The following is a 17736-nucleotide window of genomic DNA, read 5'->3' as shown; positions in this document are numbered from 1 at the left end:
TGATCTTTGTACCCTGCATGTTGTCACAGCTGCAATTCAAGGATGCCAGTGTCAACCATTTAGCAAAATCAATAACTTCTTGCAGAACGAGCAAGACTGATACATACACTGGCTGGGAGTGTAGGTTCGGTGTAGCTGTCAGTTTGTTACGGGTTTGGATTTCAGCAGCTGAGTGCAAACAGTAGAATGAGCGATGCTGCCAGTCCCTTCAGAGAACCGGATAATATATGCTGTTGAAGAAATCACATACGTGCACTAAATCGAGCAGGTTACAGACAGGGAAATGCACCGAGAGTCAGCAGTGATGGAGAGGGAAACTGAGGATTTGATAGGTTCAATTTAAAGAGATGGGGAGCGATTAGATTGGGTGAGGGGTGTCTGAGGACATGGGGGCAATATTCCCAGACGTCTTCATACAATAAATATATTTTTAATTTGTGCTCTTTTATTAACCAGCAAAATCACTTCAAAATGAATAGCACATTATTAAGTCTTCTAGTGGCTCTTAGTGTTCTTTATCATGAGTTTGTATCACTGTGCAATTCATCTCCAGCCATTCTTCACACTAAATATGTTTTATATGAGCCTTCATTTATCACAGCCTGTCAGCTCTTAACTGTATCATTATTCAGTCTAGAGTTATAAATTGGAATCATTAAACGGTTTTTCATATAATCTGATGCAATAACTGCTCCCCCTTTATTGGCTTGTGAAAAGAAAATAGTAAATACAATTGTCTGTCAAGATCTTTGGAGATAGCCGTCTTTCTCAGGCTGAAATGAAATTAGGCCGGCCGAGGAGACAGGATCAATGTCAGCAGATTTGTTCGACTTTCATTGTGGAGGGGACCGGGTTGAGCGGATGAAGGATGGAGAGAAAAGGAAGCTGACACTGCTGAGCCCCGATGAGGAATGTTGGCTTTGTTGTCAATATATATATATATATATATATATATTTTCATACAGTGTCACATCAATCTGAGGTGTTTTTTTTCTTCTTCTCTGCGCAGCTCCGTTGCAAATGAATGTAAAAGGTTTGGAATTAAAAAAAGTCCTGCAGGATTGTTCATATCAACAAAATGATACACTAACATGTATTCAGCAAATTGCAGTATAGCAAAACCTAATCCAAGTGAAAATGGATTAATGGACACATTATTGATAGCATTATTAACTGAATATTTCAGTTTAGTACTTAAGTAAAGATGCCTGCTGTTTTCAGTCATCATTTTCTCCTTTTTCATCCTATCAATGGGTCAAGACTGCCACCCTCTGGCAACGTTCACACACCGAGTCCACCTCGTCATGGCATGTCCATGGTTTGGGGTTATCCTTTACTCATTTACAGATTTAGTCCTAAGCAACACGCCTCGTCTAAAAGGAAGCAAGGACGTAAAAAGAGACAAAAGTGCTGCAGATCCTTTTTTTCCACGACAAATGCACGTGCTGTTCCATGAACCAAGGCTGCCATCTACTGGAGGGGGAGTGTAATCTGAGGAAACGTTTAAAGTTTTTTGCTCTGAAATTTTACAGCAATATAGTGTTAAACGATGATAAATATTCCCCCTGAACAACACTCTGGTTGTGCAGTTTGTAACTGACACATTTAAAAAAAGTGTAAATTTAGAAAAAGAAAAATGTCTTTTTAATCAGAAATATTTTTCCTTTTAAGTTTAAGTTTAAGTTTAACATGTTCAAATGGCCTGCTGAGTAAAAGACAAAACACAATATCTAGGGGCTGGCATTAGGATGACCTAGAAACACTTTCTTGCAAGTGGAAGAATAGAGCAACTTCCACTTGCACACAGACGATGGCGCGTTTGCACCAGGTAGCACAGACAGGAATGTGAGAGTTGTACTAAAGTCCTGCAATCAACAGCAGACAAACTGACCGGACTCGAGGGACCTTGACGGATTTCAGTGATGGTTTCAAACAATTTCATCAAACAAGTCGAGTGTTTGTTTTAAGTGCTGTTGCAGTGAAGAGTAAAGATTTCTGCAGGCCTGATCTAATGGTCATAAAACACTTGAAAGATGCTGCTGAAGATAACGTGTTGTTTTTTTCTCTTCTATACTTTTTTCCAGAGAAGCGTATGATAACTTCTATCTTTCACAAGAAGCTCATGACTAAAGACTAGGACTATTTGTTTAGCCTTAACTGCCCCTATTGCCACCTGCATGTTGAAGGTGTTTATATGTAAACTCCCCCAAAAGAGAGGCAGTTCACTTCAAGGTTCTTCGATTCTTTTAATCTGGATATGAAGCTCGGACTGTAGTTAATGGAAATTGTTCAATTTCTTGGATCCTGTAATCTCTACGGGTCAGGAAGGAATCTTAGTTTGTCAGAGGATAGTTCATGTTTTGACAAAGGCGTTTCTGACAGGCACCAGCTGTACGGTGGTTGAGTTTAATACAAATGGAAATACAAGTGAAGACTCTTTAGAGACAAAGTAGGAACCTCAAAGAGATATGAAGCTTTGGTTTTTGGGACTTGACATTCTTAATCTTGGAAGGCCCATCGGCTAGATGTAGCTCATCCTAAACAGTCAGGATGGACAACTTAAAACACATTGCTTTACTTAGTAGGAATATCATAGTCATACATAATGGCTTACTCTTTGACAAGTCCCTTCATTCTAATAAATAATCAGAAAAAACAGTTCTTTGGCTTCATCTGTTGACGTTTAACTCAATCGCTGACATCATTTCTTTATTGCAGCTCTTCCTCCAAAGCTTCATTGTGCGTTCTGTAATTTCCTTAAGAGAAAAACGTGATACTATGGGGCTTAGTCTTGGCAATGGTAAACGGTGATGACATGGCCAATGACTACGTGTTCCCAGTCACCCGTGACCCACGCCTCATAAGATGGGCTGATTCTGCAGACGTGTCATCACTTTGCACCACCTTGTTGACTCTATCCGAGCTATCTGCAGTGTCCCTGAGAACTTGATACGACTCAGAGTGCTGTGATGTAAAGAAAAGGGTAGCGGGAATGTCTGTAAATATGTCAAGTGGCAGAGAATTCAGGGCACAATGCACAGTAAAAGTCAAAGGCCGGTGTGTTAAAAGGTGCCTTACCATTTAATGAATGACGGTGATTTCCTATTATCTCACAGAAAAAATCATTAAAATTAACTAGAAAAACAACAACATGAATGGAAATATGTAATTATTCATTCATGGGATTATACTTTTAGCCTGTAGATTATCTTTTCTTTCATTCCTCTATTCAGCAGGAAAAAAACAGATGCTTCTCTCTGTGATTTGTGAATGTGTGCGTGTGTGTATGGAAAAAATAAAACTATTAAAAGTAGCCCATCAAACCTGTCCTGTGGGACTTGCTTGCACTTGTCTTGGCTGAAGTTCAGGAAGAGAGAAAGACGGAGGAGAATGGCTCAGAATGAATCACCTGGAGACAAGGAGACAGTGACAAATCCATGTTTAGCTCTAACTCAAACATTTTAGCTCCAGAATGCTAATAACGTCTCGCTTGGTTTAGTCAAACGGTCTCTGAAGAGTGCGTATCACTTTCAGAGGTTGTCCTTCTTCGTTGACAGGTCGCAGCCCCGCTGAAGAAATAACACTGACGCCGACTCAACTCCCCAAGCATTGACACTACAAGCAGGACGGTGCAAGGGATCGACGTGTGCTCCAAAAGTCATGATGCTGCTTGCATATTTCCACATGCATCCGTACTACCTGCCATGACGAGAAACCTTGTTAGTGTGTCAATGTGAATGTGTGTGAAACTCCCCGCTGATAAAGATGTTTAGATTCCTTTTGGAGATTGTTGTGTGATGTATAGTAGCAGGGTTGATAACCCTGGGATGAATGTCGTATATAATAACAAGGTCAAATATTCACCCTCATGTACTGACTACTGTTCACGTGTGTGTTTTTCTGAAGAAGTTCCAAGAATTTACCAAACATACAATTAATTGAAAACAAGTGTTTTCTGTACGTGCATAGCCAGATGGAACGAATGACTCGGGCCAATTGTTCCAAAACACATCCATAAATCAGCATGTTGCATGTTCCTCTATTACGATGAACTGTATATTTTCAGTCAATCCCAAACATTACGCCCAGCTTTCCAGTCCGCAGCTGCCTTCGTCCTCCTTTCCTCTGTATCTTGTGCACCACGAGGAAGTCCTCGCCGTGTCTTTTCAGTGAAGGAGGCTCTCGGCCAGCATTGCTGCTCACTGCCAAGGAAAGACTCGACCCACCTGATCCCGGGAAACGCGCCGCACTCTTTCTATTTGATGTTGGAATGGTTTTCTGTCCCGGACAGGAGGTCTGGGACACGTTTGTCTGTAGGAGGATGCAGTCGAGTGCACGGTTCCATCTCCATAGATGTTTTGGATGTGCGGCAACAGGTTGTGGTCTGCAGCATGTGGGCTCACTTTAAAAACCTCAACAAAGGCTTCTCCTTTGAGATAATTGTACCACAAATTAGACCAAGGGATGCTTTGATTTATCAACGCAGTCGTTGACAACAAGTTTCCACCCCTTCAGACTTTCCATTGACAAATCTTCTGTGATGACCTGTTAGCATAACACTAAACAGGATAGAATCACACTTAATGCATCATCTTGGACAAATTGTCTTCGGTGTAATGAGTTAATGAAAGGACAGTCGTAGTAAAGTGGCCAGAATAATTTCCTCGTGTCAAATTTCGCTGGATAGGGGTACGCTCTCCTTGACATTATATAACAGCTCAAGTCTTCTACGAAGTTCATAGAGACCTTTGAGCAAACCCATAATTAGCTGTAATGTGGGTGTACACAAATCAAATACGGTTACATCAACACTGACGTTGAGCAATTGCGCTTAGTCGTTTTCCTTTTCCCAGAGCTGCTCCAACAGAAAACATCACCTCATGTGGGCTCCGGCACATTTACCGTCATTATTGCAACTCATGGTAATAATATCTGATATGCCTCGGGATCTTTTTTGTTACTTTGACCACAAATAATAAGTAGTGCATTGTAAAACGGTTTTCATTGTCCGACATTTGAAATGACACGTAAAAAAAAAGGCGGAAGCAAAGGAATACATTTTTAATAGTCAACATCCAAAAATCCAAACTTACAAAGTAATTATGTTGATTGATGGAACATTTGCAGACATTGGCGTGTAAAATAATACATTTTGCAGCCATTGTGTAATAAACTCAACATCTTTCCATGTTGGCTTCTGGGATATTTGATGGCTTTTGTGTGTTTATTCTCTAACATTTTATGGAGTAAACGATTAATGGATTGATTGAAAAAAAAAGTACTCTACCTAAGCCTAACCCTAACCGAGATCACTTGAGAAACCCTTCGGTGCATCCTCTGAACCTTTGAAAGGGGCCCAAGTTGGGAACCAATGGACTGAACTATAAAAACTCTACTACTATTACTACTAACATTACTAGACCCCAGTTTACTTAGATATCGATACATCTACAAAATAACAAGGCCATCATTTTCTAACTTTACTTTGATATATTCAGGTACATTTGCTTGATTGCATTCAAAAAGAAAACAGGATAAGCATTCTAAATAAAAATACATCATATTTTCTTTATTGGACTACATTTCCCATCCAGTCTCTCACATCCAGCACAATATTGTCATGTGCTTTTAATCCGATCCCGGTTTACCTTCCCTGCTCCTCCACTCCCACTGCTTTCATCTCTCTGTACACACAATGGACTTTCTGCCAGCTGGTTTCCATTCTGTTCACACAAACCACCTTCCTTCTACACCAGCAACAAACAACAGAGAGTAAAAGTCGACTCACACACAGTGGTTGGATATTTTTACACACTTAATACACACTTTCACGAACGTAAACCCAGCGACGGAGTGTACGAGGTTAAGCAGTGCATTCATTCAGGAAGGAGCATGCTCAAATAGGGGGAGCAATGAGGGGCTTTTTCTTGGCCAGCAAGTCCAGGCTTGGTTGCAGGCCTGTCTATCCGTACTCAGCGCAAACATGTCAGACATTTCACCACCAGTGTGAGTGAGCTGAGGTCCCCCATTCCTTCGCTGCAGGTTGGAGTTATCTACGGCTCACACTGTAAGCCTGAATTGTACCCGGCTGGGTGAATTTGTTAATACTACATAATTAGCTTGTATGCATATTCTTTCTAAATATGGCGAGCCGATGAGCGACGTGCAGCATTCCGGGAAAATATCTACAAACTGTAAAACACACATGGGTACCGAAAGCTGAAAGGCAATGTGTCCAGGTGTCACCAAAAAATAATCATGTGGGTTGAGATTCTGACATTGGTCGATGCAGGCGCAACTGCTCACTTAGTCCACTGTCGGTTTTTCGGGTTTGCACTCTTGATTTTGGACCCGCACAGCGCGGCACTACAATCCACGGAGGAGAGACGTCCAGTTGATTAATCCGCGGGTGTCGGGACAAACAAGTCGCCATTATGCAGACACTGGACTCGAGTTATGCTGCTTTCAACAGATCACCACCATGACGGACGACCACAAGCAGGAATACATATGCATTTCAGGAAGCCGGCACAGTTCTCCATAGAGGAAAGTGAAAAGCGCGGCTCTGGCTGGAATATACCGAGAACACCCAAAACAAACCCACTTCCTGGCGGGGTAGAAATAAGGGAATGTATTTATGAGCATCTGGCAGTGGTTCAGTGAGGTCAGTGCACTGATAGAGCACGTGGATGTACCCATACTCCTCTACATATTCCAGAAGAAGCTTCAACGTGGGTCACAGATCATGTGGTTTTCTTCCTTATTGGTTAATCCATGCACAGAGACTTTAGCTTTGTACAGTCTAATTTGCTGCATTTTATGTATAAAATTCTGTGTTAAAACAGAATTGTTCTAGTTTGTTGGCGTGCGTGTATAGTCCCAGAAGGCTGAAATCAAATCCAGTACGGCTAACACCCCCCTCACACCCCACACACACACACTCAGGCTCACACGCATATTTTGACTCTCCCGTGTTGTGACAATATTCAATCTGTCTTTGGGATTTCTTTGTCGGAGCGATTATGCTGGCAACATTGACCGATATCGAGCTCAGCTTTTGGAAGAAGACACACGGTTTTCATAAGCTCATTAATCTTAAAAGGAGCAACTGTCAGAAAACATACAGTACCCCTATTCCTGACATTAAAAAGGGCCCTCCGAGGCCTTGATTTCTGGTTTGGCAGAAAACGATATCACACTGCCTCCAATGGAAGGCCTTGAATGTCCCCTTTGCAAGCTTTTCCATTACAGATCTAGCATTCTTAAGCTGAGGAGCAGAGAATTACACCAACCCTGCAATCCATGACACACACGTGACACACACGGCTCCAAGAGGGTTGTTTGAGGAATCACTGCTTGTGGTTATTGGGCTTTTTCTATGTAGCTGATTCTATGCTAACAAGAGCGAGATATATTAAGTAAGTACAAAAGCTAAAAGTACAAATTTGACCATTCACATTACGCAGGATTGTGAAATTAAAATAAAAAGGCTGATGTCTGCCTGATTCCCAAATAGGGCGGGCATGAACCAGCAGCAGCAGTGGACTGAGTAATTAAGGTTCCTTCACTTAATTGACAACAGATCTAGCCAAGCGACGTTCCAAACATGTGCATGTGAAAAATTCCCAGATTTCAGGCCGAATGGAATGGATACACTCTGAGTATGAGTGGTGCAGTCACAAACAAGTAATGAAAACCTAATGAAAAGATTTGTTTTCAATATTTTATGAAGTTTATGTGATTCTGTCTGTTGCTGTTTAACCAAGCCCATCGGCAGACAAGAACGATATTTGCAACACTTTGGTGAAGAACATCAACATCTGCAACTATCTTTATTCCTCATTTAGAATTCCTTACATTATCCAATCGAGCAAATCCAAAAATAAAGCAGGACTTTTCTGCTCTCGGCCACAGGGGGAGCTCTTCTTCACCCGTTTGCACTGTTAACTCTGCAACACTGGGAAGGATCACAGTCTTTTAAGTGTCGAGGCACTAGTTTAAGACGTTGCATCAGGTTCAGCAACGCACAGCTCATGCAAAAAGGAGGCAGGACACAGTAAGCCGCTTAAAGATATCGTAGCATAACTTATCATGACTTGGCAATGAGCAGCTCTGCCAACAATGTGGACAGTCTTTGTAAATCTCATCCACAAAAGAGCGTGGAAAAATGACTATTCTTACAGACACGTTTTGCATGACGTTTCTTATCTATCTATTGGAAGTAGCACAGAATCATATTTAAATTCAAGGAGCATCTCGTTTTGTGCACTCCATCTTTATCTAGATGGTGATAGTGAATTAAAGCCATTGTCTGATAAAGGGGTCACACCTTGAGTCTTCAGTGGCGTCCAGCCTGATCCTTAACATAAGTGTTCTTATCACTAATACGTCTTATCTTTTACATTTCCAGAGCGTCATCTCGAATGTATGGTCGCTGCTTCTCATTCAAAGTCATGCTTTTATCTTAATGAAGTGCATCATGATAAATGCAGCCTCCTTCTTCAGTTGCACAGATTGTGTTCCAGCAGCATGCTGTAATTCAGGAGAGCAAGGTTTACATAACATCATGAGCTCACTTTACAAGTTCTTACATGTGCTTCGATATACACTCTGCACTTGGATGCTCAAACATTTATCGTAACCTTTGCCCAGCTGTGGTTCCTCGGCTTTAACCGCGTGTCTAATTGTTGGAACATTGAGAGCAATGAAATGCCATGAAGTCCAATATGTCCACACGTGGATTTTAAAACTTAACCAGAGAACAAGTCATAAACTAATTACAATTTCAAGTTTTAAGTGTTTAAGTAACACTTTGATCTCCACCCTGCAGACAAAATAAATGTCATTTATTGAGTTAGTTTCATTTTAATTTTGCATTGTATAAAATTATTAGATGCAAAATCACACGCTGATGGAAGTGTTGTACAACAAAGGAAAAAAACTAAACAAAGCATATGTGACTACTAATAAAAAATGGATAATTCAGAGAGATCATCATGCTCAAGTACTGTATGATATATGTGATGACGATTTTTGATCAACAGAGAGCAAAAAACAGAGAGAAACAAGTCATTTCTGTTTTTCTAATATGTTTCCACTTTAAATGAAAACCAGATTTGTTCCCTTAACACAGTTGTCATGGATTCCCAAGGACAGCCAGCCGAATTAAATCAAAACAAACTAAAAAAAGAAACGATTTTCTCAAAAAAAGGAGCAAAAAGACTGTCGTTCACACCCGTTGCCTCCCTGGACATTTCAAACTGGGGACGCACGTCTTCTCCCCACAAAAGGCTGAAAGTCAACGCATGATCCTCAGACATCCCGCTCGATGTAACAATTAGAAGTATGCTCGGAACCCGAAGACACACGAGACGGGTTTAGTGAAGGTCACGAGCAATTACCCGGCCTGGTAAAAGCTGGCACGTCGCACATGGCACCGCTGCACGCGCTCATTAGGCGTGTTCTGCGGCTCCGAGTGGGTCTCGTGGCCATAAAAGACCTGAGCCCGCTGCCTTCCAAGCCTGCTCACCAGCAGGAGCACAAAGAAACTACACATCACCACCTCTGGATCAGATAGGAGTTGACAAAAGTATTCTTTTTTTAAACTAGTGTGTGTGTGTGTGTGTGTGTGTGTGTGTGTGTGTGTGTGTGTGTGTGTGTGTGTGTGTGTGTGTGTGTGTGTGTGTGTGTGTTTTTACAGGTTGAGCTTGGATGGCGACCCTACAGGATAAGCATTGATTTACCATTCCTTATTATGGGCAAATAGGGATATTACCCCTTTTAGACTATACGTGCAATGTGGGTTTTTACAATACAAAACAACTCCAAAACGTCTCTGCAGACACAGAGCAGCCTTACTGTTTGGATCCCGAAAGAATATAAATATTCACTTCAATTTAAACTAATAGCCTCATGATGGTGTGCTAACTGCTCATAATCTGGACCCCGCCAAATAATTTCCCCACTGAGCACTGAGATCACTTGATCCAACTTTAAATCAAAAACATTGGTACCCTAAAAAAAAACGGCTCTGCATTTAAACACTATGGTACATCCAGATGACAAATTAAGACCATAGCAAAGAGCCTCGGGTCGAAATTGGAAAGATGCATCATGTGCACATTGTTGTCAGATAACACATGTTATCGTAAATGTCAACGCTTCACAGCTACAGCTACACACGCACACACCCGCGCGCGCGCGCGCACGCACACATACCGTTCAGCTCTTGTGGAAATAAAAAATATAGGCCTATATATATATAGATATAAAGGAGCAGCAATATTACCCGTGAAAGAAGTTAAGCTGCACACGCGCACTATGGGCCCCATATGACAGGATGACTAATAGAACTTTGAATTCGGCTCAGAACTTTAAAGAAAAAGCAGACTTAAGGAAGTGAATCCTCCGATGACACTTAAAACCAACATCAATATTTACCGACGGGGGTCGTCGCACCTCGCGGGCCTCAGGTGTCGATCGGATGAGTTCACTTCTTTCTGTCGGATCTGATAGCGATTTGGGAGGACATTTCAGACTTTGAAGACCTAATTGTGGGCTATTCGTTGTAATCTTTCTGACAAACATTTGCTTTGAACCGTTTTGAAAGAGAAGTACTCATGGCTAAATATGAGGAAACTTGGGAAATGCAATTTAAACCAAACACAGGCCTAAAAAAATGTCTGAACGATTAATTAATTAATGTAATTAATATAATAATTCTAGGAAAATAACAGACAGTGCAGTCTGTTTTGGATCACCGCCTCATTAATATAATTGAAATCGAAAAAAATAATTATTGTGCTATTTCTCAAAATCTAGCAGATTAAACGGTGTGGACTTTTTGAAGTCGGTGATCATCAGCAGACAATATCATATCTCTTACTATTACCGGCAAATGTATACTTAAGTTGCAATCCTAGCCTCAAAATGCCCCTCAATGGCTATATTGTGCCAACATGGGCACGACGTCTCAAGAGCTTTCGGTTAAAGATTAAATGTAATCTTATTAAGTTTGTGTTTAGTTTGAACACCTCTGATGAAATGGCGGTGCACGTGAGCATTTTAGACCTGAAGAGACTCATTCTGTAAGTCAGAGGTGAAGATATATAATACATTTTCCTTCATTCCATTTTAGATGGAATGTTGAATTCAGAGTTGGTGTTTATGCTGCTGTGTTTATGTGGGCAGATGTGGTGTGATTACACTTGAGCCACTCAAGGCTGTTTTTGTTTTTGTCACACAGGACGAGCCGCTGATATGTACAAAACTAACCGACGACTGTGGTGTCCACAGTCCACACGCATAATCCTTATTAAATATCTGTTATGTGTTTCATTATTTAATAAATATAGTATCCTTTTTAATACACGTGTGTATTCTTAGAAATTTCAGACAAAATCCTTTTGGTGAATAACATACGATCCCAGTTATAAAACCAGACCACATATGATTAAATAACCAAAACAAATTATTAACAAATGTACTTATCTGTAGCACATATTTTGGGGGCGGGGTTTATATATATTTCAATACATCTGAAATTAATTTAAAAAACTGTAATTTATCAGTCTCTAGAAATAACGTAATAATAATGGGACTTTAATTTGTTTCACATGTGCAAAGGCAAATGAAGAAATAGAAAACGACATAATTCATATTCATTTTTCCTCACGTTAATTTTTACATTTAATCTCACAATACCAAAGACAATTTCAAGCCTAGAAACAAACTTTTTTTCGTGAAATGCAAACATGTTATACACACAAAATGACAGTAACGCATAAATAAACAACACAGAAAACGGTAAGAATATGGGGCAAAGAGAAAAGCCCCTTCTCGTGTTGATATGTATATAAATTGAAAAAGGTAAAACCAACATTTTTTCTCCTAATGACAAATCCAGAAAATGGTTTACCTACCCAACGGTGCATGTCAAACTGTGCTATTAAAACCATGCAATTCCTGCCATGTCCAGATGAGGGGAGTCCTGCTAGCAGAGCAATGGAGGAGACACAAAGACACAAAACGACAGTGAGGCAAGTGAGAGACACCAGTGACACAGACAGAATGAGACCTCAATTATTAATACAATAATTGAGGTCTCATTCTGTCTGCACTCAACTGCAAAGAAGTTCCCTTCCGGCATATGGAACCATGCACCCTGCAACATTAATATATGAATTCACTGAATACGTCCCCTTCATTCGATACATCCATGATAAAGGAGGATACCTTTTTCATTGCATCTTCAAGGCAACCTTCTCCAACATCCAACTCCACTTACCCGACCTGATGCTTTCCATGTGTCCTGCTCTCAGATCTGCACGGCGGAGCGGCTCTGAGACATATGGAGGAGAGGGGTGGGGGTGGAAGAGGTGGTCTTGGGGGACAAGGACACTGCACCTTGTTACCATCGGGTCGACTGTTAAGTTTTACAAGTAACGTTTTGCGAGCGCATAAACGATACCTTCTAAACCTGCACAGGAAACTCCGTCAACATGCTGTGATAATGTAAGTCTCTGGCATCCACTGGATGCCCCATAGTCTGGGAGCGGTGCGATCTACAGAGGTATCGATTACACGCGCCCCTTTCCATGTTTGATGCTCCAACACTGGCTTATAAAAAATAAAAAATAAAGTCAGGCTGCTGGTGTGCAACTTTCTCTGATGGTCACATGAGTCGACCCCCTAAGTTTTCCAAACTCGATTGGACATACAGAAAAAAAGGATTTCGTAGTGCTGATAACTGTATGGAAGGCTTTCATTAAAACAGCCGCAAATGGAAAACACTGGCCAGTCGCATCCACAGGTCAATATTTTCAGATATATTCTGATGATATATTTTTCAAATCACGTGTCTACTCCCCTCTGGATGCACACTAAAAGCACGTCACCGGTATCAACACTGACAAACGGCGGAGATGTCAACCCTTTGCATGTATCGGTTATGATGTACGAGTCCTTACCGGTGGCATGTTGGATGAAACGTTTCCCTTTCCCTCACTTCCCCTATTTAAAATATTCAAGGAGGCTGCACGGCTCCAGACCGGATGGGGTTTGCATTGGCTGACGGAGTTCCCAGCGCAGGACGACCAATGAAACCAAAGCACAGGCTCAGCGTATAACAGCGAAGATTGACGTGTGGACACATTAAATTAATTTTAGCAAACGCTGGACTCCCCGGGATAACTCCGATTCGCTTTTATCGAATGAAGATCGTGTTTGGGACCGTGTTTTGCCCTGCGAGTCAGTTGTTTCCAAGCGAGTAAAAGAGAAGGGTGCGCGCTGCACTCGGAGGAGATTTGAAGAGGTCTATTTTCCCCTCTTCTGGGGCTCATTCCTCCCGTTCCCCTTCCTCCTCTGCTCTCGCTCGGACGCGTTCAGCCATTCCACGGGGCGCCTATATCTCCCTGCACCTCGAAACATAGGCAAATGGGTAAGTCTTCGGCATGCTTCAATGGCACGCAGCTTATGGAAGCGAATCCCGAACATCACGCTTGCGTAAAGACAGAAATGCGCGTTTGTTTGGTTTCCTATTTCTTTTGGGTTCAGATAATACGCATTACAAGGGTGTGTTTTTTTCTTTTCAAGCTTAAATCCGGGGAGGGCGGATTTTCCAGCTCTATTTAGCAGGCATTGTAGCTTTTAATCTTAATTTGAAGCACACTGCCAATTGTGCCATGAATAGTGTCTCTGAGGAGCGTCCGATTGAGCTCTCGTGCTCGCCATTTTTTTTTTACGTTTTCTTTTAGTTGTAGTTGTTGTGTAAGCGGCAGACGGGAAACATGCAGTGAAATAATGTACACACGTTTGTTGACATGCTATCCTCTCTTTGTGGCGTAACCCGAAGCAGCCGACCTGTCAAACACAGACAGGATGCCCATTTTTCAAGGAGCTTCCTAATGACAAATAATAATACTTAAAAAAAAAATGAAATGACATTGTGTGGCAGTGTAGGGAAACTTGGGGATGTTTAATTTCCCTGCCAGAAATGTATTTGCATGACTACCCACCCCACTGAACATGTGCCTTGTGTGTCTCCATTCCCCTGCAGATCAAAACTACGGGGAGGTGAACCAGTTAGGCGGCGTGTTCGTCAATGGGCGACCCCTGCCCAACGCCATACGGTTAAGAATAGTGGAGCTGGCCCAGCTCGGGATCAGGCCCTGCGACATCAGCCGGCAACTGCGAGTCTCGCACGGCTGCGTGAGCAAGATTCTGGCGAGGTACAATGAGACGGGCTCCATCTTACCCGGTGCTATCGGCGGGAGCAAACCGCGGGTCACGACGCCCAACGTGGTGAAGAACATTAGGGAGTACAAACAAGGCGACCCCGGGATCTTTGCCTGGGAGATCCGGGACAGGCTTTTGGCGGATGGAGTTTGTGACAAGTACAACGTCCCGTCGGTCAGCTCGATCAGCAGGATTTTACGCAACAAGATTGGAAATCTCTCCCAGCCCAACCAGTACGAGGGCAGTAAGCAGGCCTCTGCGCAGGCCGGGCTCTCCTACAACCACATATACCCTTATTCCTACCCCAACATGTCGCCCACTGGCACTAAAATGGGCAGCCCTGGAGTACCGATGACAGCGGGACATATGAGCATATCCAGGGCCTGGCCCTCTGCACACACCGTCAGCAACATCCTCGGTATACGGGCCTTCATGGACCCTTCAGGTGAGGAAAAGAAACACGCACTGCGCCGTGAGGACAGCGAGACGTATCGCTCTCACTGTCCTCAAATTGAAGTTGAGTAGACTACTGCGGCGGGTTGTTTTTTGCGCAAATTGCCGCATCACACCGCACAATCTGCGCCTCAAGGCGGAACAATGTGTCCATTAGAAGTTACACAGGCCTTCGTTTCACCATTCAGTCAGAAAGCAGCAAGGCCGCTTCTCAATGAGCCTTTTCATGGGATGATGCAAATGCAAACACCTTGCTCACCTGCTCTAATAACCCGCTAATCCCTCCAGTAGTCACTGCGGGTGTTTTGTCTTTGACTGGCCAACACAGCTACACAGTGGTCAGTGTTTCAGCCAGCAAGCGTGTTTTGTGCCATTTAATGTGATTTTAACTAAATGTTCGTCAAATTCCACATTAGGAGTTTTTTTTTTTCACATTGAAATTGATTGGAGCCGTAAACCTATTATACGAGAAAGTTGCTTCTTTGACGCATTCATATGATACAATATATGATTTTTTCGGACAATATACCCAAACAATTGTTAATATAATGAATTAAATAAGATCATATTAATTACAATATGATGATGATGTTTTTGTTTTTGTTTTGTATTTGTCTTTACCGTTAAATTTAAAAACAGCCCTTTTTAGAATACGTCCTTATTATACTTGTTATGATAATATTTATCTTCCGTTTAATGAATTATTTTTTAATTAAACCAAGCTAAACTCTTTTAGAAAGGCCTTCTGTTTTGAAAGTAAAATATATTTTAAAGCAGGGGCAGTCTTATACGGAAAGAATTTAAAATATTTAATTCGCATAATTTATCAATATCTAAAGGACTGCATTTTTTTTTTCTCCTGTGGAAATTCTACTTTTTCTTATACATTTTTGACATGAAGTTCCGTGTTTCCAAATCAGCCATTGCTGGGGCAGAAGGATACCCACCAAAAATGGAAGAGTGGAGTAGCGTCAACAGAGCAGCTTTCCCCGGGGCGCACACGGTCAACGGGATCGATAAAGCGGCGATCGACTCAGACATAAAATACGCTCAGGTAACTGGATGTCTGTACACGTGAAGCCCGTGACGTTTCCACACTTGTTGTGCACTCTGTGTCGCCAGCGCCATTTCCTTTCCTTTGTGAGAAACCCTCCAATTGTCTCGTGCCAAAATGGGCAGAGGCCTTTATTAAAGCGTTGCTCTCGCCGCACGCAGGCCTGTGGCGGAGTTGTTTCCAAAGTTTCCATATTACGGCGGACACTGAAGGCCACAGACCTCGCTGCCCGACGAGACGTTACCCCCGACACTCCAAAAGAGTCCTATGCTTGTTGATTAAGTGTTCGGTTTTAGGACGCAGACAGGCAGTCTGTGTACTCGTGCTCCGATTAGTCTTATTTATGGCGAATTCAGTTCGCCACTCATTCCATTCCATAATTTGCTCCCCTCAGCCTGTAAACCACGAAGCCCCGCTGGAGGCCGCATGCCGCCGCTGTCACATATGTCATTACAAGCGCTGCGCCGTCTGAGGTTTTGTTGTGCTTACTTTGTTTGCGTGTTCTTGTGCTTGCCCGCAGCCCTCCTCGACACTGTCCAGTTATGTCTCGGCGTGCGCTTACTCTCCCAACAACCAGTACGGGGTGTACAGTGGGCCGGCCGGCGGCTACGTGGCCCCGGGGCACCACCACTGGCAGCCCCAGAGCCCGGTGCTGTCCCACCCGAGCGGCGGGATGGCCGGCATGCACGCGGGGGAGATCCACTCACCGATGACCTTTAAGCATCAGGCGCGAGAGGGTACGTATGCTGTTAAATATTAAGGCCACGCCACGTGGTTCGATTACATTTTATATACAAAAATGGTAGACGTTTTTTAGGTCATTTTCATCTTCTTGGTAAAACTCGTATGTGAAATAGCGCATGGTGAAGGCACGTCGTGGGGTAAATAATAATTTCTATTTATTATTTGTGCCGTGCAGGGGACAGAAAACCGCCCACTCTCCTGAACAAGCAGCAGCAACACGAGGACTTGAACAGTGTGCATGGACTCAGTCTCCCTACCTCATCGTCATAACCGGGACTAATACCACCTCAATTACCTGACCCAAATTAACTGAACTAATTTCTTGGACTCCAACAGTAAGTCAGAACACTTAACGGCTTGTTTACCCCGAGAGTTGCGCAGCTCACAGTCAAACACACAGGCCCATTCACACGCATTATGAATACAGTAGCTTTATCGGCCTACTGGCTCATTGAATGTAAGCTTGCGTGGATATATCGGTGATGCCCCGCGAAAAATGTGCTCAATTGAAACACGTCATGGTGCTAATTGAGCACATGTCTCTCATCAAGACTGCAGGATTAAAAAAAAAAAAACATGCATAAAGTCACTGAAGTTTTATTATTAAGAAAAACAAGGGCTAATCTGTAATCGGAAATATATTATTTAGATTTGTTGCGATGATTTCGAGTCCATACCACACTCAACGATGTGAACAAACAGGTCAATTGTCTAAATGTAAAATATTTGCCAAAGCTTTAATTATATATTTTTATAACTCCATTGTAAATATTCAACAAAAATAAAGGCTTTCTTCAATGCTGCGTGTTGTCGTTCTGTAGTTGTTTCGGCATTTGTTCCATGAATGTTTGCTTTATCTGGTAAAGGAATCAGTCAGGGATGTTCGCTGTCGATCGTATCCATCATATCTGTCGCCTAAACACACTTTCAGTTAACCCCCAAAAGTGATTTCGGTGATGCCTTTAAAGTTTTGCGCCCGCAATGGTCTCATCGCGACTTTTCTACCTGGAGGTGAACGAATGATTACTGCGTTTTGTTTGCTCCTGTAAATACCATAACAAACATTTCGATCGATAATATCACACCTGACGAACCAAAGTCTCTGCAAAAGACCACCACGTCCATCCGTCGGCTGTAGGGGATTAAATTGGGTCCTTCCACCATGGGAAAAATGCATTTCGTGACTCAGGTGTGACACCGCATGCAGACCGGGCGGGCGCCTCCGCTGATGCTATCTCTCACTTGTAAAT

At 42.5% G+C, this 17736-nt stretch overlaps 1 protein-coding gene across 1 annotated transcript; it reads left to right on the top strand.

Annotated features, from left to right (window-relative positions):
* The first annotated feature begins 12970 nt into the window (after positions 1 to 12970).
* On the top strand, positions 12971 to 17288 carry LOC144395147 (paired box protein Pax-1-like). The gene is made up of 5 exons (XM_078098083.1): positions 12971 to 13438; positions 14057 to 14680; positions 15609 to 15742; positions 16263 to 16479; positions 16662 to 17288. The coding sequence occupies exons 1-5, from the start codon at positions 13435 to 13437 to the stop codon at positions 16754 to 16756; spliced, it is 1074 nt and encodes a 357-aa protein (XP_077954209.1). The 5' UTR covers positions 12971 to 13434; the 3' UTR covers positions 16757 to 17288.
* The last annotated feature ends 448 nt before the right edge of the window (positions 17289 to 17736 follow it).

The sequence above is a fragment of the Gasterosteus aculeatus genome, unplaced genomic scaffold (assembly GCF_964276395.1).
Source record: "Gasterosteus aculeatus unplaced genomic scaffold, fGasAcu3.hap1.1 HAP1_SCAFFOLD_91, whole genome shotgun sequence".
Lineage (NCBI taxonomy): Eukaryota > Metazoa > Chordata > Actinopteri > Perciformes > Gasterosteidae > Gasterosteus > Gasterosteus aculeatus.
The sequence above is the reverse complement of the archived record's forward strand: the minus strand, read 5'-3'. Positions and strand labels throughout refer to the sequence as shown.

Coding starts and splice junctions, on each gene's coding strand:
- LOC144395147 (XM_078098083.1), top strand. Junction 15,743..16,262: donor CAGACATAAAATACGCTCAG/GTAACTGGATGT, acceptor GCTTGCCCGCAG/CCCTCCTCGACACTGTCCAG. Junction 16,480..16,661: donor TAAGCATCAGGCGCGAGAGG/GTACGTATGCTG, acceptor TGTGCCGTGCAG/GGGACAGAAAACCGCCCACT.